This window comes from Elgaria multicarinata, chromosome 7 (assembly GCF_023053635.1).
Source record: "Elgaria multicarinata webbii isolate HBS135686 ecotype San Diego chromosome 7, rElgMul1.1.pri, whole genome shotgun sequence".
Classification (NCBI taxonomy): Eukaryota; Metazoa; Chordata; class Lepidosauria; order Squamata; family Anguidae; genus Elgaria; species Elgaria multicarinata.
The window spans coordinates 115,545,708-115,568,095 of NC_086177.1; the positions used below are offsets into that span (position 1 = coordinate 115,545,708).

Consider the following 22,388-nt stretch of genomic DNA (forward strand, 5'->3'; position numbering starts at 1 on the left):
CCGTTGCTATTAAGAATATTGGATTAAAATGTACCTGATTCCTCAGTAATACTATTGTCTTAAAAATAACATGCATTACGTTAATTATTGCTTCTATTAGTTCAGTAGGAGAATATTGCCCTCAAATAGACTATTATTATCTAAAAGTTTGGCAAAGAAAAAAAGTGACGTAAAATTGTTTTACAAATGAAAATCCATAATAATAATAATAATTTTAAAAAAGCATCATCAAATTGGCATAGATTTTAAATACAGTTTTTGTTCTTGCATGCAAAAAATCCTGTGTTAGAAAGGATGGCAACAGGACCCCCACCCCCACCCCCACCCCACCCCACCCCACCCCACCCACTCAAAAAAAAAAAAAAAGTAAGCAAAAAAGAAACAGAAACCAAAACCAGAAAACAAAAAACAGGTCAGTCCTTGTTCCTCGGGTTTGTTTCCTCGTTTCCCCCACCCCCACCCCACCCTCAAAAAGTGACGTAGACTTTGGCATAGTAAAGGAAGTCTTGGCAACAAACGTACAGATTGGAAGTCAACAGCGGTGCAAAGAGTTAAGGGTCTTTTGTAAAGACAACAAACCAGAAGTGCAACAGAACGTCTTAAAAAGGGAGGGGGCGCGCGCTCCCCCTCGAATGAATAAATAAATAAATAAATAAATAAATAAATAAGAAAGCCTTCAAGTTAAATATATATACTTCTACATTTTCTTTTCTTCTTCTTTTTTTTTAAAAAAACACACACATTGAAATAAATATATAATAAAGCAAAGACTTACGAAAATAGAAATTAGGCGCTTTTTCAAAAGAAAAAAGGGGGAAACCCCCCGCTTTGCAACGGAAACACATCCTAAAAAAGAGAATCGTTCGGCTGACACAATTCATTAATGAATAAAAATGCATCATCATCATCATCGTTGTTGTTATTATGCTTATTAGGCGTATTAGGCGTAGCAGGAGTAGCAAGTGTGAACATCCGTGTGGCTGCTGCTGCTGCTGCTGTTTTACCTGACCAGGTGAGCACACTTGGTGGCCGTGGACTGCGGAGTTTTGCAAATCTCTCTTCGCCTTGTTGTTGCTTGAAATAATTAATCATAATCATAATCGTAATCATAAAGTGGACCCTTTTCGAAAGCCCAGAGGAGGAGGAGGAGGAGGAGGAGCGCGGGAGGTGGGCGGCTGCGGCGCGTGCGCGTGCTGGGGAGGTGGGGTGGGGGGCCCTCGGTGCTGCTGCTGCTGCTGCTGGCGCCCCTCCTCGGCTGGGCTGGGCTGGGGGCGGGCGGGGGCGTGAGGAGGGGCGGCCGGCCCTCCCTCCCTCCCTCGCGCCCCGCCAGCGTGCGCCCCGGCGGCTGCGCTGCGCTGCGCTTGGCCGCGGGCCTCAGGCCTCGAGCGGGCTGAGGGGCGGCGGCCCGGCGCCCTTGAAGCAGGCCGACTCGTAGTGCTTGTTCAGGTAGGACTTGAGCGCGAAGGTCTTGTTGCAGCGCTTGCAGCGGAAGTGCTTGAAGGCCGAGTGCGTCTGCATGTGGGCGCGCAGGTTGGAGCGGTCGGCGAAGGCCTTGCCGCAGTGCGCGCAGCCGAAGGGCTTCTCGCCCGTGTGCGAGCGCATGTGGCCCTGCAGCAGCCAGGGCCGGCTGAAGGCCTTGCCGCACACGTCGCACTTGTGCTTGAGGTCGTGCGTCAGCAGGTGCATGGCCATGGCCGGCATGGAGACGTACACCTTGCCGCACGTGGGGCACTTCTTGGCCATCTTGCTGTCGAGGCTGCGGTGCGTCTGCTTGTGGCGGCTCAGGTTGGACGACGTGGCGTACGTCTTGCCGCACTCGCTGCACGTGTGGCGCTGCGCCGGCGGCTGCGCGGGCTGCTGCGCGGGCGGCGGCTGCGCGGGCTGCTGCGCGGGCGGCTGGCCCAGCCGGGAGGCCGCGCCGCCCACCACCGCCGCCTTGCGGCGCGAGCGGCCGTCGGTGATGAAGAAGGCGTCGACGGCGTAGCCCTCGCTCACCGCCGCGTCGCCGTTGATGTAGCCGCCGGCCAACTCCGAGTGCGGGCTGTCGGGGGGTTCCGAGTCCGGCGCGCCGTAGTCGCCGCCGCCGCCGCCGCCGCCGTGCGCCCCGGGGTAGATGACGCCCGTCGGCGAGGGCACCTTGAGGCCGCTCTCGCTCTCGCCCGCCTCGTACACCGACGACGGCGTAATGTACTCGCTGATGTATCCTCCTGGGGTGGGGGAGAGGGGAGGGGAGGGGAGGGGAGGAAGAGCCGCGGGGGGGGGGGCGAGGAAGTTTGGGCGGCGAGGCCGGAAAGTTGCGCGAGTGCGTGGAATGGGCAGCGGCGTGTGAAGAGAGGTTGGGAGAGAAGGAGTGCGGCCGGGTGGGGGGACGCGGGGCGGGGAGAGAATCGGATGGCCCAGAGGACGGCCGAGGCAGAGAGAGAGAGAGAGAGAGAGAGAGAGAGAGGAAGAGAGGAGCGTGGATTCCGGGCAGAGGCCCCGGAGAGGGCCAGGAGAACGAGGAAGCGAAGAGGACGAGCAGGATCGGGAAGGGGGGGAGAGAGGGGGGAAAGAGGGGGGAGAGAGAGAGAGAGTTGAGCAGAGAGGCCTTTCGGAGCCCCGGGGCGCGCGGAGGAGACGCCGCCGCGGAATCAATCATTGATGGGCTCCCGAGCTGAGCTGGAGAGCGCTTCGAGTTAATAGATGCAACAAGCTGGAGCCCTGAGAAGCCCCCTCCCCCCTTGGCCCTGTCCCCTTCCCCGCCGCCCCCACCCCCCCGTCAGGCGGCTTCTCTGTCATGCTAATCTCCGCGGCGCTTGACGAGCCTCCTTCCCCTCCATCATTCAGGGCAATTTCGCGGCCCTTTCACCTGCGGCTCGGTCAGATCACTGGCTGGGCGGGATTGGGGGGCAAGAGCTGTGCTTGGTGGGGGGGAGAAGGAGACCCCAGGCCCTTGGCCGAAGGAGACAGAAGCACGTCCTTCCCCCTCCCCCTCCCCAGCGATCCCCCCTCTCAAGGTCAGCTCTCTGCAGGAGACCAATGACATGGGGGGGGGGTGCGGACGTGTAGGCAAATTCCCCCCCTTTCTTTGCTCTCCAACCACCACATCAGCAGAATTCCAGCGATTATGCAACACGCTGCTGCTGCTGCTGCTGCTGCTGCAAACGTCTTGCCCGGAACAAAAGCAGGGGGGGGATCACCAGAAGCCCAGGCCGGGAGAGCGGGGAACTCCCCCTTAGATTGCACGGGGGGGGGGCTTTCGGCGCCACACACGGAAGGCCCCCCTGAGGCGCCTCCCGGGGGGGGATCTGGGCCAGGGGAGGCAGGCTCCGTTGCCCTTGGACTTGGGGAGCGCCAGACAAAAGGGCTGGCTGGCTGGCGAGGAACGGGCTGCGATGCCGCCGCCTCCACCGGGGCTCTCCTCCTCGGCCTCCCCCTCCCGCCCCTCCCATCTCCTACCTCCCCCCACTCCCGGCTTGCCCATCCTGGAAACGGCTCCCCCGTCCGCCCGCCCGCCCCTGTCCCCGCAAGGTCTAATTTTAGCCGGGTTGGCCTGCGTCGAAATGTGCCGAGTCAACACAGCAGCGCCGAGCGAGAGCCGCTCAAGATGGCTCAGGGCGGCCGCCGGGGCTGCTGGCCTCCTCCGGCATTCCAGGGAAGGAGCCAGCCGCATACCGGGACTCGCTCCCCCCCCCCGCCCCGCTCGCGCTCTGCCTCCCCAGCGCCTGGCCAGCGCGCCCGCGGGGACCTCCCGCTGCCGCGGCTGCCGCGGGCTGATGCGCGGAGTTGCTGCCGGGCGGCCCGGCGGAGGCGCACCCCCCCCGCCCCGGCCCCCATCTCGGCGACCCCCTCCCCCTTTCCTGCCGGCCTTGGCCCGAGGGGCCCCCCGCCCGCGCGCGCGCGCGCCCCCTCTTTACCCTTGTCATGGAGCCGGGAGTTGAAGTCCGCCCGCGACCGGCTGTAGGAGTTCTCTAGATCCGCCGAGGAGAAATCGTCGAGTTTGACCTTTTTCACCAGGAAGGACCTGGGCATGGTTTCTGGGCTCTCCCGGAATGTGAGAGCGCGCCCGCAGCTTCCGCCGAGGGGCTCAGACGGGCGCGAAGGGGCCCGGAGCGGGGCGCGGGGAGGCGGCCGAGCAGCAGCAAGCGAGACCGGAGCGTAGGAAAAGCAACTCTGGCGCGCGAGCCCCGGTGCCGCGCGGCGCTCTCGGCAGGGAACGGCCAGCCCCGAGGCGGCGGCGGCGGCGGCGGCGGCGGGGGCGGCGCGCTAGGGCTTCGGGGGCGGCCTGGCGGGCCCCTTCCCAAGCCGCGGACGGAGCGGCGCCTGCCGCGGCCGCGGCGGTCTCCAGCCTGGGCGCTTGCGCCGCGCGAGTCCTGCTTCGCCCGGCGGCGGCGGCGGCGGCGGCGGCGGCGGCGGCGGCTTTTGTGCGCGGAGCGAAGGCGGCGGCGGCGGCGGCGGCGGCGCCTCCTCCTGGGCAGGCCTCTCGCTCGCCCTCCAGCGCGGCTCAGAAGCCCACCATGAGTTCGAGAGGTTGCAGCCGACGCCGCGCTGGTTCATAAGAGGCGGCCGGCGAGATCAGCACCCGGACAGCTCCCCGCGAGAGCGGCGCGGCCGGCTCGCTGGCCCTCCGCCGCCGCCGCGGCTCGGGCGCCCTCCTCCTCCTCCTCCTCGCGCGCTGCCCCGCGGCGATCCCGCAGCGCGCTCGGCCCGCCCGCCCCGGGCTGGGCTGGGCTCGGCTGCGCCCCCCCCCGCCCCGGCCGGCCCCCGCGCCTCGGCCCTCCTCTCCAGCGCTGCAGCTCCTGCCGGGGGTGCGCGCGCGTGGGGGGGGGGCTGCAATCCGTCTTGTGGTTCCGCGGCGGGGCGGGGGGCGGCGGGCCGGCCGGCTGGCTCGCGCTCTCGCTGGCTCGCTGGCTGGCTGGCGGGGGCCGCCTCGCTCAGCACTGGACAGCTCCCCGGCTTCCTTCCTTGCCGCAGCCTCTTGGTGCAAGCGCCTGGATTTCTGAAGGTTCGCGGATCAGCTGTTCGGATTTATAATGCAGCGATCAGGTGGTGGACGGAAATGGAAGCGCTTAATTTAATCCATCAAAAAAAAAAAATCTCTCCCGGGAACAAGGCTGAGACAGAATGATTTAGTGACGCTGTTGTGAGTCGCCTCCTGCCTTGTCTTTCTGCAAATCCCCCCCCTCCGTTCTTCCCCCGCCTTTTCTTTTTTTCTTCTTTTTCGGTTGCAGGTTAAACATGGAAACGGCAGGAGGGGAAGGCAGAAACCAGCCCGGCCAGCCACGCGTGATATTCGCCCCCCCCCCCAGCTTGCAAACGTGTCATCGTCGTCCCCCGGATTCTCCCACCTCCGTTTGCCCCTTGGACGACAATCAACTTCTCCTGGTTCCGCAGCTTCGCCGATCTAAGGAGGAGAGATTCCGCTTCCCCCCTCCCCCAGCTCCTTTCTCTGCCCATTATTTACCGGGGGGGGCTCCAAGAGGACCCATAGGACTTGTGGGGCAATAAACAAGCGACACCCTCACTTTTTAAAGAGGAATGGGGGGGCGTGTGGGCCAGGCCTTTTGTTCTCTTAAAAGCAGGCTGGGAAGCCAGAGAAGGGGGTGTCCTGGGGTCCCTTTCCTTCCCAGGCGACGGGTGCCTTGTAAGGGGAGGGGGGCGGGAGCGGAGGGAAGAGGGACAAAAAGAAGAGGGGCAGGGGGGGCGAGCCCATTCTTTATTCCACTCACCAACCCCAGGTTTGTGAAGGCTGGAAGTGAAGGCAAGACACTCTGCACATGCTCAAAGACAATGTCTTGTGACTTTGTACACCTCAGAACTCTGCCCTGGTTCAGAAACCAATCATAAGGCTGAGCACAAGGTTTCTTAGCAAAAATAATAAAAAAAATCTTTTTAAAAATATTCGGCTACTCCTTACATTTGGGTTACCGAAAGGGGGGTGGTGGTTGGCAAGAGTTCTTGGGTATATCCACATATTCCGGAAGGCAGCCTAGTGGGGTTCAAATCAGGAACTAGCAGGCAGGACACCTGGGTTCCATTCTTGCATGTAGCCTGGGCAGTTTCAGTGAGTGACATCCTTGGATGCTGAGAGAGGAAAGGGACACTGTGCTGTATGAATGAAAGCCTTGTTGCAAGAAGGCAAGGAGCGTCTCCCAGCATCTGAAGGTTGAGAGTTTGGCCCGTAAGCTACACCCAGAACTCTGTGCCTTCTGGCTGCTTTGTAATTCCACATGAAAACTCAGATATAATTAAAATAGGGAGGAACTGAGAGCTGTTAAACCTATTTTCTATATTCCCATATCCAAATACAGCTGAAGCTGTTCATGTCCACAACCTGGGTGGGAGGAGGCAGTTGATCAAAATGGGTGTCAGCTTAGAGATCTAGTCTCAAATCTATGAATTGCTGATGGGTCTGTGTCTCCGGGGTGGGAGCAGGTAGGCAGAGTTGTCATTGGGCTGCTTCTAGAGAACAAGAGATACAAAATAGATAAAGTAAAACTCTTAGATCGCACTCTTCAAATACTTCAAAGGTTGTCACACAGAGGAGGGCCAGGATCTCTTCTCAATCCTCCCAGAGTGCAGGACACGGAATAACAGGCTCAAGTTAAAGGAAGCCAGATTCTGGCTGGACATAAGGAAAAACTTCCTGACTGTTAGAGCAGTACGACAATGGAACCAGTTACCTAGGGAGGTGGTGGGCTCTCCCACCCTAGAGGCCTTCAAGAGGCGGCTGGACAAGCATCTGTCAGGGATGCTTTAAGGTGGATTCCTGCCTTGAGCAGGGGTTTGGACTCGATGGCCTTGTAGGCCCCTTCCAACTCTGCTATTCTATGATTCTAGTTGTCTCCACTTGCAGAGATGAATGAGAGACAAAACATGAATGCTCCACAGAGCCCCCCTCCATCCATCATCTGAGTGACTATGGTCACACACCTGGAGCTCTCAGTGCCCAGGATGGGCCTTCCAGACATTGTTGGACTGCAAGTCCCCTCATCATTGACTATGCTGGCAGGGACTGATGGAAATTGCAGTCCACCAATGTCTGACGAAGGGGGCATCCACTCCCTGCCCAAGGGTTTGCCCCATGATCCGCAAGGAACCAGAGCACTTTATGTGCCTCACCCCTCTGGGGCCTTGCTTGTGTGATCCCTGCAGAAATAAATAGGGCTTCAAGAAGAGCAGGGTCTTGCAGTAAGCCTGTGTGCACCAGTTGCTGGGGAACATGGGTGGGAGGGTGCTGTTGCTCCATGTCTTGTTTTGTTGGTCCCTGGTCGACAGGTGGTGGGCCACTTTGTGAACAGAGTGCTGGACTAGATGGACCCTTGGTCTGATCCAGCCTCAGGGCACTTCTGATGTCCGGAAGCTTCAGCTGGTACAAAATAGGGCAGCCCGTTTACTAACAGGGACTGGCCAACGAGATCATATTACGCCAGTCCTTTTCCAGCTTCATTGGCTGCCAGTCCAGGTCCGGGCCCAATTCAAAGTGCTGGTATTAACATTTAAAGCCCTAAACGGTTTGGGGCCAGGCTATCTGAAGGAACGCCTCCTCCCATATGTACCTACCCGGGCCTTAAGATCATCCACAGGGGCCCTTCTCCGTGAGCCCCTGCCAAAGGAAGTGAGGTAGGTGGCTACTAGGAGCAGGACCTTCTCCGCTGTGGCACCCAGGTTGTGGAACGAGCTCCCCAGAGAGGTCCGCCTGGCGCCTACACTGTACTGCTTTCATCGCCAGCTGAAGACCTTTTTATTCACTCAGTATTTTAACACTTAATTTTAACTTAAATTTAAATTTTACTGTTTTAACTCTGTATTTTAATCTTATAATCAACTTTGCTGTGTGGTTTTATCCTGGTTGCCCTTTTTATACTGTATTTCGTAATTGTGTTTTTAACCTGTTGGATGTTTTTTGTGGTTTTAATTTTTGTGAACCGCCCAGAGAGCTTCGGCTATTGGGCGGTATAAAAATGTAATAAATAAATAAATAAATAAATTAAGGACCCACCCTGTAAATTGCACCTCATGTGCCGTTTGCCAGCACTATTTGTTACCTTAGGGGTCATCCACAACATCTCCGCTTTCAGAACTCTCTCCACAGAGGCCCTTCTCTTGTCCACCCTTATCCCAGAATTTGCAAGCAGAGCAATCTCTGTACCTCCAGTCTCAGAGGCAGTAAAGCCTGTATACACCAGTTGCTGGGGAACATGGGTGGGAGGGTGCTGTTGCACCACATCCTACTTGTGAGTCCCTGGTCGACAGCTGTTTGGCCCCTGTGTGAGCAGAGCGCTGGACTAGATGGCCCCTGGGTCTGATCCAGCATCAGGGCTCTTCTGATGTTCTTCTGTTCTGTGCCAAAGATTTGCAGCAGGAGAGGGGTGGGTGGGTGTGCGCACACACGCATGCCAACAAAAGGGGAATCAGGATTTCAAAGCTCCCTGAGGTGAGCGAGACCCCTTTCTGGAGCCCTGTGCAAGTCAACAGCTCTGTGGCCCAGGACGGGGAATCCCCTTCGGCCACCCCCTTCTCCTAGCCCTAGGAAGCGCTTTCTCCCCTGCTCTCAAACATCCAGACACACCAGCGGGCTGCATTTGTTTCTCCTCGGCTCCCCTGTGGCCCTGCCTTTGATTCATGCGGCTCTCCTTCTCTGCATCCTAATTAACAAGACTGTTGGGAACCTCGGGGTCTTTGGAAGAGAGCAAGAGCCAGAGAGCGCTCCGTGTGTGTGTGTGTGTGTGTGCGCGCGCGCGCGTGTGTGTGTGTGTGAGAGAGAGAGAGAGTGCGCGCGCGTGCGTGCGTGCGCGCTTCAGTTCTGTTCTGAATTTCTGCCCTCCCTCTCTACTCTTGCAGACTGATGGAATTGCAAACCAAGCTAACAATCTACAGTCACCCAAAGTTTACAAGTCACCCTCTGACATCACAGCCCCCAAGCCAATGGCGTTCAACACATGCTAATGAAGGGGGCCGGAGAGCAGAAGGTCCCCCCTTTTGCACAATGATTCCTTTAGGAGACATATGTCCCTAATTAACAAATATCTAGGAACAAGCCTGTTCGCGATTGTCTTTCCCGGTGTAGATGTGTTTACTTCTGCAGAAAAAAAAACCACGCGCGGGAAACCCAGGTGGCAAAGGGCCACGCGGAGGCAGCGCCTCCACGCACCCCTCCCAGGCGGCTGCCCAGGTCGCTCTTTGTGGACCGGTGGTGGCGGTGTCAAGGCAGGGCTGCCCCAAGACATGGTGGAGTTCGAGGTGGCCCCCCCGCCCCCCATGAACATTAAAGGCGGGGGTGTGTGTGATCCACCAGGAATGCCTCCAGTACGAACGGCAATGAAGACCCTGCCCTGCAACTCCGAGTAGCCTCCTTGCGCAGGAGAAGCTCCCCGTCATAGATTGGACTGGGAGGGATCCGATCTGCCGGTCTCCACGTTGCCATCCAGCCGACACTCAGAGCAGGGCTGTCCTTGGCTCAAAACATCTGGGAGGGGGCCACATCTCCCAAAAGAGCTACATACAGACATGTGCGTCTGTTTTTCTTTTTCTTTTTGCACAGTAATGTTATTAGCATCTGCAAAGGAGTGTGCATATATATATATGAAGCATGGATTCATGGCAGTGAGCGATGTTTGTAAGTAAAGCCCAAATTGGACTACAGTGGGGAGGTGTTGTTGGACTGCATCTCCCATCAGCCCTGCCCATCAAAGCCAATCAGCCCTAACCCTGAACTACCGCGTTGTCAATAACGCTGCCCTGCCTATTTGCAGAAGGAGACCTTGGCAGAAGGCAGGAGACCCCCACACATGGAGCTCCATCATGGCAGGCAGATCCCTTTCCTTGAAAACCTCCAGGCTTCGTGGGGGTTTTCTTCTAGGCAGCACAAGCTTGGCTCCCTGGTGCTGTGCTCATTGCAAAATGCCACAAGGTCCCTCTGAAATCCAGGCCTGGGAGCTGGAAAGGTTAAATTTAGCACCTAAGCGGAAAGTGGCCTATAAAATAAAGCAACCCCTTGAAACCTGTGGGGGAAATCTGGAACCCATTTTTAGATGGTTTTGGTTAATTCTTTTGCTGATCAGTTTTGCCTGTACGCTGCTTATTGATCTCAGGGGTCCTCACTGCTCTTTAGTTTGACTTCCCTGTATTCCAGCAAAGGGTCTGTCGCTGCCCACATGGGGACCTCTGCTTGATGTGGTGCAGAAGAAGAGAAGGCTGTCATATTCAGTGTACAGGGGCTGCTGTGGGGAGGGGGGCTTCTTCTCTGAAGAATGCTTGACGACTGCCACGGGGCGGGGGTGGTGGAGAGTCCTTTCTCTCTGGGAATGTTTGGACTCTATATACTCAGATGCACTTTTCTACATTGACTCTATGGCCCTGTTCAGATGACACTTTGGACAATGTGGCTATGCTAACCACGGTTAATGTGGTTATCACTAACCACGCCCCCACTGCGTGGTTTGCCTATCCACACCCTAACCACATACTTCTCCCCTGATCCTGGTAGTCCTCCGATTGGCCCATTCTGCATCCCTTGCAGCATGCACGGCACTGGGCAGCCATTTCCTGGCTATTGCTAGCTGCCATGTTGAACCTAAGGCACCCATGGGTGCCCACTGCAAGACCTGCCATGGCTCCTGACAGCCATTATGTGAGCTGTGTGGTCTGTCCCCACCTCATGATAAGTCCATCCTGGTGGTCCCAGGTATGGGTATTTCAGGCAAAAATGTGAAATGGTGGCTGGCATGTTCAGAGTAGATCCCACTGGCTAAACAGAGCAGCCTGGCCAATTTCAGCCATTCTTGCCACAGAGTTCTATAGTAGCATTCGTTTAACCGTGGGGGCCTTACAGAAGTCACGCTAAGCCATAGTTAGGGCTGCTAACCCTGTTGCAGCATGTGGTTAGTAAGGGGGGTTAAACTGTAGTTATGTAGCAACCATGGTTAGGGAAAACACCTTACACAAGACACACTGGGCCTGTTCAGACAACACACTAAGCCACAAGCTGTTAACCCTTTTGCAGCAAATGATTAGAGAACATTTGCCACACTAGAAGCATTCAAGAGGCAGCTAGACAACCACCTGTCAGGGATGCTTTAGGGTGGATTCCTGCCTTCAGCAGGGGGTTGGACTCGATGGCCTTGTAGGCCCCTTCCAACTCTGCTATTCTATGATTCTATGAAACCATGATTATGTAGCCACCATGGTTAGGGATGGTTCACACAACACGCTAAGTCTTAATGTTTAGTTCAAAATGCTTCACCACAGGGGCTTAGAGTGTCCTCTGAACAGGCCTACAGGTGTCCACACCTCCTGCATTGTGGGGTCGCATTGGGCAGCCACATCGCCCTTGCCAGCCATGCATTCAGCATGTGGAGAAGAGCCCAGGCCCAGGCATGGCTGCAAACATGTATACCTCCTCTACATGATGGGTATTATTCACAGCCAATCAGGACACACACACCCTTGTATGCCGGTACATGCATCAATCACTTTCTTACATGGACCAGCTGTGCGGGTGACAGGGGATCTTGCCATCAGGTAGAGTGGTGATGGGAGGGCCCCCCTCAAAACCACACATTCCTTGAACACATGGTGAGCTTCATCTGAATCCCCCCTTCTGATGAAATTTAATAAAGCCATTAACAGAACAGTTCTAAGCAGACCCAGCCTAAAACTTTTTGTAACTCCATAGAAGTAGATGATGCTGGGGTGATGACATTCTCAGAGGAGCATGGGCCCAGTTTCATCATAGAATCATAGAACAGTAGAGTTGGAAGGGGCCTATAAGGCCATCGAGTCCAACCCCCTGCTCAATGCAGGAATCCACCCTAAAGCATCCCTGACACTGGTTACATTGTTGTACTGCTCTAACAATCAGGAAGTTTTTCCTGATATCCTGCATTGAGCAGGGGGTTGGACTCGATGGCCTTGTAGGCCCCTTCCAACTCTGCTATTCTATGATTCTATGATCCAGCCGGAATCTGGCTTCCTTTAACTTGAGCCCGTTATTCCGTGTCCTGCACTCTGGGAGGATCGAGAAGAGATCCTGGCCCTCCTCTGTGTGACAACCTTTGAAGTCTTTGAAGAGTGCTCTCATGTCTCCCCTCAACCTTCTCTTCTCCAGGCTAAACATGCCCAGTTCTTTCTGTCTCTCTTCATAGGGCTTTGTTTCCAGACCCCCTGATCATCCTCCCTTCCCTCCTCTGAACACGCTCCAGCTTGTCTGCATCCTTCTTGAATTGTGGAGCCCAGAACTGGATACATCTGCAGCATGCCAAGGGATTTCCAGGCAGTCTCCCAAAATGCTGGCACCCTAAGGACCTAGCCGCTTCTCTTTTTGGTGTTTATGATGGCATGTGTAATGTTTAGCCCCTGCATTCTCAGTGAGCATTCAGAAAGAGCCCTGCAGTTTGCCAAACATTCTCTCCCAGACCAGGGCACTGGGGCTTGTGTGAAGTTGATTGCACACGGACGAACCTTATCATATGGCCATCTGGGAACGGCAGTTGTCAGCAACATTTCTGAGAACTGTTGTTCTCAGCAGCAGCCAAGGCTGAGAACCACTTGGAAATGTAACAGCCCCATGCAAAAACACCTGGGAATATGGGAGACAGCGTCCACTCAAGTATTTGCAAGAAACAATTGAGTGGATTAGCTCAAACCAAGGAATTACTAATATTCAGCATACAGATGCTTCTGTGGGTCATCTGGTCAGGTGGTTAACAGCACTGGGATGGGAGGGGGGGAAGGAAAACATTTAAAAATTGGCACATGCACCTAGAGAGCAAAGGGATTTGGCATCCGGTCAGATGGAATATGCATGCACAGAATCTCATTTTACATTCTCAGCCAGAGAGGAACTGCAGAGTAGGGCAGGAGGGGCCTGGCATGGCACTGGACGTGTAACGCTTCTGAACCTGATGAGCTGAGCTGGACAAATTTGTACACTGAGTCAGATAATTACGAACTCTGGCTACACCATTGCTTGATCTACTCGCATTACAGGGGCTTGGAACATCGCCTGTCCCTCATCAAGGATCAGGCCATACCAAAGCCCAAAAGGGGAGTTATTCCCTCTCCCACCATAAATGAGTGGACCACTTGTCACACTGGGCCAGGTTGCTTAGGGACACAGCCAGGCTCCCCCATCTTGTCTTGTTAATCTACAAAATACTGCTCACATTGCTGGTAAAACAGCAGCAGCAGCAGCTTTTACATTTTCGTTAAAAATTGTGTTGGATACAACTTTGGAGGCTGTTGGCTCCAATGTCAATGGGGTGGTGAGACATTTTTATTACTGATTTGGACGAGGAGGTGCAGGGAACACTTATCAAATTTGCAGATGACACCAAATTGGGTGGGATAGCTAATACCCTGGAAGTCAGAAACAAACTTCAAAGTGATCTGGATAGTCTGAGAACAACAGAATGAAATTTAATAGGGATAAATGCCAAGTTCTACATCTAGGAAATAGAAACCAAAGGCACAGTTACAAGATGGGGGACACTTGGCTCAGCAATACTACAAATGAAAAGGATCTTGGAATGGTTGTAGATTGCAAGCTGAATAGGAGCCAACAGTGCGATATGGCTGCAAGAAAGGCAAATGCTATTTTGAGCTGCATTAATAGAAGTATAGCTTCCAAATCACGTGAGGTACTGGTTCCTCTCTATTTGGCCCTGGTTAGGCCTCATCTAGAGTATTGAGTCCAGTTCTGGGCTCCACAATTCAAGAAGGACACAGACAAGCTGGAGCGTGTTCAGAGGAGGGCAACCAGGATGATCAGGAGTCTGGAAACAAAGCCCTATGAAGAGAGACTGAAAGAACTGGGCATGTTTAGCCTGGAGAAGAGAAGATTGAGGGGAGACATAAGAGCACTCTTCAAATACTTAAAAGGTTGTCACACAGAGGAGGGCCAGGATCTCTTCTCGATCCTCCCAGAGTGCAGGACACGGAATAACGGACTCAAGTTAAAGGAAGCCAGATTCCAGCTGGACATCAGGAAAACCTTCCTGACTGTTAGAGCAGTACGACAATGGAACCAGTGACCTAGGGAGGTTGTGGGCTCTCCCACACTAGAGTCATTCAAGAGGCAGCTGGACAACCATCTGTCAGGGATGCTTTAAGGTGGATTCCTGCCTTGAGCAGGGGGTTGGACTCAATGGCCTTAGAGGCCCCTTCCAAGTCTGCTATTCTATGATTCTATGACTCTAAGTTTCAGTCATAACTCCAAAGGAGGCTCTCCAAGGTCCTGACTGAAACCCACAGTGGATTCTCCACCCACTGATATTGGAGCCACCAGCCTCCACTATGATATGATCTACTCCTAACTGGACTGGAGGGTCAGGCTAGTTTGTACCAAAGGCGTTTCTGTCCATAGTATCCTTCAGCTTCCAAATTTTGCAATGGAGTCCTCCAATTAAAATACATACAAGTGCTTATATTAGGGGAAAGTGCACACAAAAATTAATGCATTGATGAAAATAACATTAAAAATGCATTATATTAGGTAAAATGCTTGCAAAAAAAATGTGCGTATTAGGTAAAATTGTGTACAAAAACGCATGAGGAGAAATAAGCACAAAAATGCCTTCAGATTTTCATGTGAAATTTCTAAAAATGCTCAAAGTTGGGAAGAAATGAGCATACAATTGGGAAATCTGAAAGTTTGGGCTGAACTGAATGTAAGGTTGGAAAGAGAAATTAACATGGGGAGATCTGTCCATCTCCGGACATAGCTAGTAGGAAGACAGCCCAGTTCTATGCATGTTTACTCAGAAGTAACTCACACTGAATTTAAATGGGGCTTACTACCTGAACATATAAAGGATTGCTACTTTAACAACTAAAGATTGTGGGCACAGTTCACCCAATATTCAGCACCTTGATGAAGCACCCACTCAAGTCCCCCATCAAAATAAATGGCAAGGATAAATGCTGCGCTTTGGACTAATTGTGGCCCTTGAGCGTGTGAATGGATGTGTGTATGTCTGTGCATGCAAAGCTCATTGCCAATTCATTAAAATAAGAAACCATCACAAACCCCACTGAGAGAATGACTCTGTTCAGACGACCCGCTAAGCCACACTGGTTGAGCACTTTGAGCTAAACAGGGGGTTGGACAAGATGGCCTTATAGGCCCCTTCCAACTCTACTATTCTATGATTCTATGATTATGGCTTAGCGTGTTGTGTGAACCATTCCTAACTATAATGGCTACATAACCATGGTTTAAACACACTCACTAACCATTTGCTGCAAAAGGGCGAGCAGCCTAACCGTGGCTTAGCGTGCCAATATACTTAGCCCAATTAACACGTCTGAGGTTCCTAAGAGCAGAAGTGGGGCAGGAGGAGGGGAAGGCATTTGCTCTCTCAAAATACACCAGCTGGAGATCAACCAGTGATACAGAGAGCAGCAGCGTTAAGCCAGATACAACAGATCATTCACCTGTGGAATTCATTGCCACAAGATATTACTGCTGCTGCGGCTGTTAAAGTGAAAGCTTTTTATTTACTAATCAATAAAGCGCTTTTGAACCCTCTGTCGCTGGAATGGTGGAGTCGTGCTTAAGGGCTGTTTGGATTTCGTCCTTGGGTGAAAAGAACGTTGATCTAACAAAAGGAATGCAAATCTGAGGCTTTTGTGAAGGCATTCCCTTGCTTTTTATTAGGGGTGTGCACGGATCCTCCGCTCCGCCCCGCGGGCCGATCCAAAAATTTCAGATCGGCCCGCTCCGCCCATATGCCGCTCCTCTTCGCCGCAGAGCTCCGGCTCCGAATCGGAGCTCCGCAGTGGAGGGGAGTGGTGCCAGGTAAGGCCAGGAGAGGAGGGCTGGGGGGGGTTACCGGGCCCTGCCGCCGTCGCCGCCCATGCGGCGACGGCGGCAGAGCCCAGTAAGGGACCAAGGGGGAGGGGGGCCTTACCTGCCTCCGTCCGCGGTCCGTCGGCTTCTCCAATTGAGCCCGCGGTTCAACCAGGAAGTCTGGGCCACAAGTGCGGCCTAGACTTCCTGGTTGAACCGCAGGCTCAATTGAAGAAGCCGAGGGACCGCGGATGGAGGCAGGTAAGGGAGAGGAGGGATAGGGTTTACCGGGCCCTGCCACTGTTGCCGCATGGGCGACAGCGACAGCGGCAGGGCCCAGTAAACCCCACTTACCTTTCCGGCGGAGCTCCGGATCGAGGCGAAGGATCCGCCTTCACCTCGATCCTCTTCGCCACGCTACGCCGGCCCCCCAATCCTCTTCGCCTCCGCCTTAAGGGGAGGCGAAGCACCCCGCTCCGCTTCTAATTCGCCGGTCCGATTAGAAGCGGAGCACATCCCTACTTTTTATACACTGCATGGCACGTGGGACCCTGTGAGTGGCATGAGGCTTTGCATACTGGCAGACGGGCATGCAGTGGCAACATCTGAGACCTGCTCAATAATAATAGGATGCCAGCGCTGGAGCAGCAAGCCCTGTTCGCCCACTTGGCGCTGCCCTTCTCCGTGCCCCTGGTCTCAGGGCTGGTTCAAAAACTGCTCTCCTCTGGCTAGTCATCACAGGCCTTCCGGTGCTGAGGAAGCATTTCTGCCTCTGAAGCCACAGTTGCTGCCTCTGCATGGAGAGCCAGGCTCAGTGGGGGCAGAAACCTTCCTTAGCCCAGGCGCACAACAGCCAACACGAACCCCTGCAAGAGGTAAGAGGGAGGGAGGGAGGGAGGGACAAGACACTGTCAGAGTCGGGTCCACAGATGCCACTTGAATCCATGCCTGTGTACATTGGGACAGCTTTTCCCAATCGGTGCCCACTAGGTACGTTGGACTACATCTCCTATCATTCCCCAAACTGTAGGCGATTTCAGTCCAGTGCATCTGGAGAGCACTGAGTTGGGTGAGGACTTGGGATATAAAGCTGGAGCCAGGGGGCTCTAGGCGCTCACCCTCAGGGCTCATTACGCAGGGGCAGAGGCACTGGGGGGGGGGGTGAGGCAGCAAGAGCATTGCCTCAGCCAATGAAGCAGGGCTCTCGGAGCCAGGATGGCAGCCACCCCCCGCCCCCCGGACCCTGCAGTATCACCTCCGAAAGGCCAGCAATGTGAGGGCTGCATGTGCCCAGCCAGCGGTGAGGGAATGGCGCTCTCTGCGTGCTCTGGGGCACTGTTTTCACTCCACCTGTCTCAGGGCCATGAAGCCAGTTCTGCGGGCCATGCTGTGGCGATGTCAAGCTGTCACCAAGACAAAGGGGGGGTGTCTCTGCGTTGATGCTGGGAGCTGCAGACCAACCAATCTGAAGGGCAGCCTGGCCCGGGGTGGCTGGTCTAAGGGCTCTGGCTTCTTCAGAGCCCCCTCCTGGCCCCTGGCCCAATTTGACGTCTGCCCCAAGCAGCCTCTGGACGTGGCCTTTCTGTGCCATCTCAACATGTAACCAGGGCTTATAGCCACCCCATGTCATGATCTCTATGTGTGAGTCGTGCATTAATCCTTAGACAGAACTGGCTTCCAGACAGGGATTTTTCAAGGTGTGAAATGGCGCTGTGCGTTCCCTAGACGTGAGTGTAAGGAAATCGTCTTCACCTGGGCTGAGAATGACCAGCAGGTTGTTTCAATAGCTTGCTTGGTCATCTGGGGCGGTTGTAAATATTTAGGTAATTTTGTTTCATCTTTCCAAGTGGTATTATCTGCCCAGGACCTTCAGGGACAGGCTGGCTAATTAATGAATGAATAAACAGCGACAACAAAGGCACGCAGACGGAGCCGCTACCAGGTACAAGCTCAGGCCCCCTGGTTGCACCGCCAGCCAGCCAGCAGCACCCAAGCCCCACAGGCCCCGCCAACTCCTCTCGGACCCCCTGCCGGGAGTGACCCTGAGCTGTCACATGGCCACGTCCCCAAAGCACGCGGTGGCGCCACCGGCCAGCCCCCTGCCTAGAGACAGCGAGCATCGCAAAGCGCGCTCCTCTGGATGTGCAATGATCATTAAGCAGGTAAGTGCAGTGATTGAGCTCTGAATGTTGCCAAGAAGAGCTGATTTCAGCTAAATGGGGGAGAAAGATACAGGCCCCGCTCATTTGCATAATAATAGTCTAGGAGGCAAAGCAACACGAGAGCCGGCTTGTCTGCTGTTAAATCAAAGAGCTTCATTAGCATTTAATTTTCACTCTCACAGTTTATATGGGAAGCCAAGAAGCCAAGGGCTGCTGAAGGCCTGGCTACCTCCCCCTCCCCACCCCCACCCCCACCATCTAGTCAACAGGAGCACACAAGGCAAAGGAGTGGGGGTGGGGGGAAGGCTTTGGGCAATCCAATGTTGCCCAAGAGGAGGGGCGTGGGAGCCCACCCTCTTGCCAATCCCCCCTTCCCCCGCCAGACGTATTCAGTAATTGTCAAAAGACTGATAGCTTTGGATTCTCAAGGACTGGTGTGCATGTGGATGTCCAGGGTATGATGGACTCTCAGGCCCTGCAGTTGTAGCCAGCTGTGGGGGGGAGGTCAACTTGTTCCAGCTGTTCCAGACCCACTAAAATTCCACTAGATTTGTTTCCACCACCGCCGCCACCCCACCAAGGTCCACAGGTGAAGGCGAAGGAACACGTGGTCTGAATCTTGCCCTGCATCCTGCTGGCTAGATTAGGGTGACCCTATGAAAAGGAGGACCGGGCTCCTGTATCTTTAACAGTTGCACAGAAAAGGGAATTTCAGCAGGTGTCATTTGTATATATGGAGAAGCTGGTGAAATTCCCTCTTCATCACAGCAGTTAAAGTGCAGGAGCTATACTAGAGTGACCAGATTTAAAAGAGGGCAGGGCACCTGCAGCTTTAACTGTTGTGATGAAGAGGGAATTTCACCAGGTTCTCTATATGACACCTGCTGAAATCCCCTTTTCAATACAACTGTTAGTTGTATTTGAGCTGGGTGCTCCTTTTCATAGGGTCACTCTAGGCTAGATCATGTTGTCATTTTGCTTGTGTTCAATCCCTACATGCACGCAACACACACACACACCTGATGAGCAAAATGTGTCACCTGAAGTGGAGTAGGGGAATCTCTCTCTCTCTCTCTCTCTCTCTCTCTCTCTCTCTCTCTCTCTCTCTCTCTCTCTCTCTCTCTCTCTCTCTCTCTCTCTCTCTCTCTCTCTCTCTCTCTCTCTCACACACACACACACACACACACACACACACACACACACACACACACACACACATTATTCCTGTGACTTGGGCCATGCAAGTTGGGGACAAGATGCTGTGACAGAGAGAACTGCTACTTCTCTGCACGCTGTGCCGTTTGTCTTCAGTAACGCAGCAGCTCAAAGGGAAGACCTCTTCCGTAGCAGCGTGAGTTTCTGTCCCTGGAAAGGGCTCCACAGCAGCTGGTCATCAGCCCTACGATGCTGCAGCGTCCCTCCCACAGGGAGGCCTCAGTTAACTCCCTTTCTCCTCTGATCACTTGATTTTTGCCTCGTCATGCTTGGTGAGGGCACTTGTACTTGAATAGCTTATTAACTTTATTGTCAGGTTGTGCAAGTGAGGTTGATCTGCATTAACATCCATGGCCCAAGGGCTTTTGTGAGAAGGTGCAGCTGGGACCAATTCAGCAACTCACTCCCCCCCCCCCCCGCCTCCTCCCACTAAACCCAGCAACGTTTTCACCATCAGCTGCTTTGGGAAGCAGCAATGCAGAAGATGCCCCCCCTTGCTTGCAAAAGCCCCAGGAACCCCCAGACCCTTTAAGGTGCCCATGAGCTACAAGGAATCCTTGCAGAGGGCACAGAAGGGTCACTCACCACAGCTGGCATTCTGTGGGCTGCTGCAGCTCACTTCTCAGTGCCTGGACCCCTGCGCCTGGACAGAGGCCTCGAAGGAGTGGGCTGCCCCAGTTCAACTCCATTCACAGTTCTGAGCACATTGTTCCGTGTTTTGCGGGGGGGGGGGCGAGATGCTGGAGGAGCCTCACACACTGCTGCAGTCCACACACTAGCACCTCCCTCCTTCCACAAGAGAGGGGCTGCTGCTCATTCCATGCTGCTAGTAAGGTTAGCGACTTTCAATAAATAGATAAATAAATATTGCCACGGATTTTACATGGGAACCTTTTCTTACACTGAAAAGAATGACTGGATGTGGGGGGAACAGGAACACTGGAAGATCCTGTCCAAGAGAACACAAAACAGGCAGCGTGCTTAATGACAGGGGGGGGTTAGCTTTTTAACAGAGGAAATGAACCATGTCCGCACAATCTGATCAATTTATTTATTTTCCCTTAAAAGAACAAAGCCCTGATTAAATTTGGGGGAAGTAGGTCGCATGTCAGCAGAGAGGGGAAAAGCTAGTCCAGAGAGCCTTTGCTCATGTTCATAGAATCATAGAATCATAGAATAGCAGAGTTGGAAGGGGCCTACAAGGCCATCGAGTCCAACCCCCTGCTCAATGCAGGAATCCACCCTAAAGCATCCCTGACAGATGGTTGTCCAGCTGCCTCTTGAAGGCCTCCAGTGTGGGAGAGCCCACAACCTCCCTAGGTAACCGATTCCATTGTCGTACTGCTCTAACAGTCAGGAAGTTTTTCCTGATGTCCAGCTGGAATCTGACTTTCTGTAACTTGAGCCCGTTATTCCGTGTCCTGCACTCGAATCATATAATAGCAGAGAATCATAGAATAGCAGAGTTGGAAGGGTCCTACAAGGCCATCGAGTCCAACCCCCTGCTCAATGCAGGAATCCACCCTAAAGCATCCCTGACAGATGTTAGGGGCCCTTGCTGTAAAATGTAGCTACCAGGTGTGTGGGTGTGTGTAACAACTAGTGACCAGTTTTCACACAGCCCTTAAAGCTGTATGACAGCCAAAAGGTGAGAGAGTTAAGCAACCTGGGATGCTTATTATAGCCTGATCTGGGAGATCCCCTGCCTAGTGCACCTTTCCCCAACCTGTTGCGATCCAGGTGTGTTGGACTACAACTCCCATAACCAGGATTGTGGGAGTTACAGCCCAACACACCTGGACAGCACCAGGTTGGGGAAAGCAGGCCTAGTGTGTGCTTTGAGTCCAGAGACACCTTCAGGTCCCAAATGGAGCCGTTCTCTGAAATCCCTGGGCAGGAACAATATGATGGAAGGCTAAAATGTCTCTAGGCCTTGTTGTTTTCATAGAGAAGAAAAAAAAGGCAGCAGAGGGTAACAAACTGATGGATGGGTTGGAGAAAGAGAAGGGGCCCGGTGGAAGGAGGTGGCGAACTCCACTTCTGCTACCTTCCTGGCAGGAGACTTTGGACGCGCCCGGTTGTTAAGGGACTATGCTGCATTCCAAATCAGAGCAGACGTCCTTTGACCTTCTGGCCCCGGGAACAGCCTCGGCCTTAACAAACCCACCAGGGTGAGCTTGCAGAAGGACCCTCACACTCTCTGGTATGCCACACACCTCTGCCCGGCACCTTCTGTCACGTTGTGGCCACTGAGTGCAAAAACCAGGCAAGATTTGCCAAATATTCATTTGCTAAACAAGTTTGTAAAAACGATTCACAAAAGCTGCCCCCAGGTTTCAGTGGAGAGCGGCTGGTGGTGGTTTCTCATCCCCACACAAGAGGAAGTGCTCTGCCGTCTGCACACACTCAGAGGCCCATGTGCCTCTTCTGCTTCCCATCTTTCAGGCCTCCGTCCTGGCAGTGAAGCCATGTTCTGGAGCTCAGTTCTTGCCTTGTCCAAAATGATGCCAGTCTTATCTATGAGAAACCCATTTCAAATCCCTTTCCAAACGGCGTCCTTCTAATGGGAATGCTTCCCCCCATTCCTTCCCCCGGACCCTTCCTGGAGACCCAAATATTGATACTATGGCCGTAGCTAAACCTAAGGTTTATCCCAGGATCATCCCGGGTTCGTCCCTGCCTGAGCACTGGATGCCCTGTGTGGCACTTAGGCCACAGCTAGACCTAAGGTTTATCCTGGGATCATCCCGGGTTCGCCCCTGCCTGAGCACTGGATCCCCTGTGTGTCACCTAGATGAACAGGTTTGACCCCTGGACGACCCAGGGATAAACCTTAGGTCTAGCTATGGCCTATGTGGGCTGAACCAAGAAGGTGAAATACTCTGCAGCTGACTACAGACTGAAGCACACAGGCAGAAGCCACAGGGGAGGCACTGACGGGTGCACTGCCCATCTGCAGACAGAGGGACGGAGGAGGAAGGGCAAACAGCTCCAGCACCAGGCACCTGGGGGGGGGGGGCGGGGGGGCTTCTGCGGCTTCTCCTGGGCCAGTGCAAAGCTTTGGGCACCGGCCGGACCGAACTGGTAGGCAAGTTCCCACGTGCTCCAGTTGGGGTCTTCTAATACAGCTCTGTCCCCTAATGAGAAATATTTTGGGAAGAGCGAGGTGGGGAGGGGGAAGGGAAGAGGGGGGGGCTCCTAAGAAAATGAGCCGGTGGTGGATGGAAGAAGCAGAAGCTTTG

At 54.1% G+C, this 22,388-nt stretch overlaps 1 protein-coding gene across 1 annotated transcript; it reads right to left on the reverse strand.

Moving 5' to 3' along the window:
* Window positions 1–1,346: 1,346 nt before the first annotated feature.
* Window positions 1,347–4,123, reverse strand: SCRT1 (scratch family transcriptional repressor 1). Its single transcript, XM_063129949.1, has 2 exons — window positions 3,897–4,123; window positions 1,347–2,204 (listed from the first exon to the last, which is right to left on the reverse strand). The coding sequence occupies exons 1-2, from the start codon at window positions 4,009–4,011 to the stop codon at window positions 1,375–1,377; spliced, it is 945 nt and encodes a 314-aa protein (XP_062986019.1). The 5' UTR covers window positions 4,012–4,123; the 3' UTR covers window positions 1,347–1,374.
* Window positions 4,124–22,388: the final 18,265 nt, after the last annotated feature.

Excerpts from the sequence above, each read along its gene's own strand:
- SCRT1 (XM_063129949.1), bottom strand. The coding sequence starts at position 4,011 with ATGCCCAGGTCCTTCCTGGTGAAAAAGGTCAAACTCGACGATTTCTCC. Across the intron at positions 2,205-3,896 it reads CTCCCGGCTCCATGACAAGG|GATACATCAGCGAGTACATT; the intron begins GTAAAGAGGGGG and ends CCACCCCAGGAG.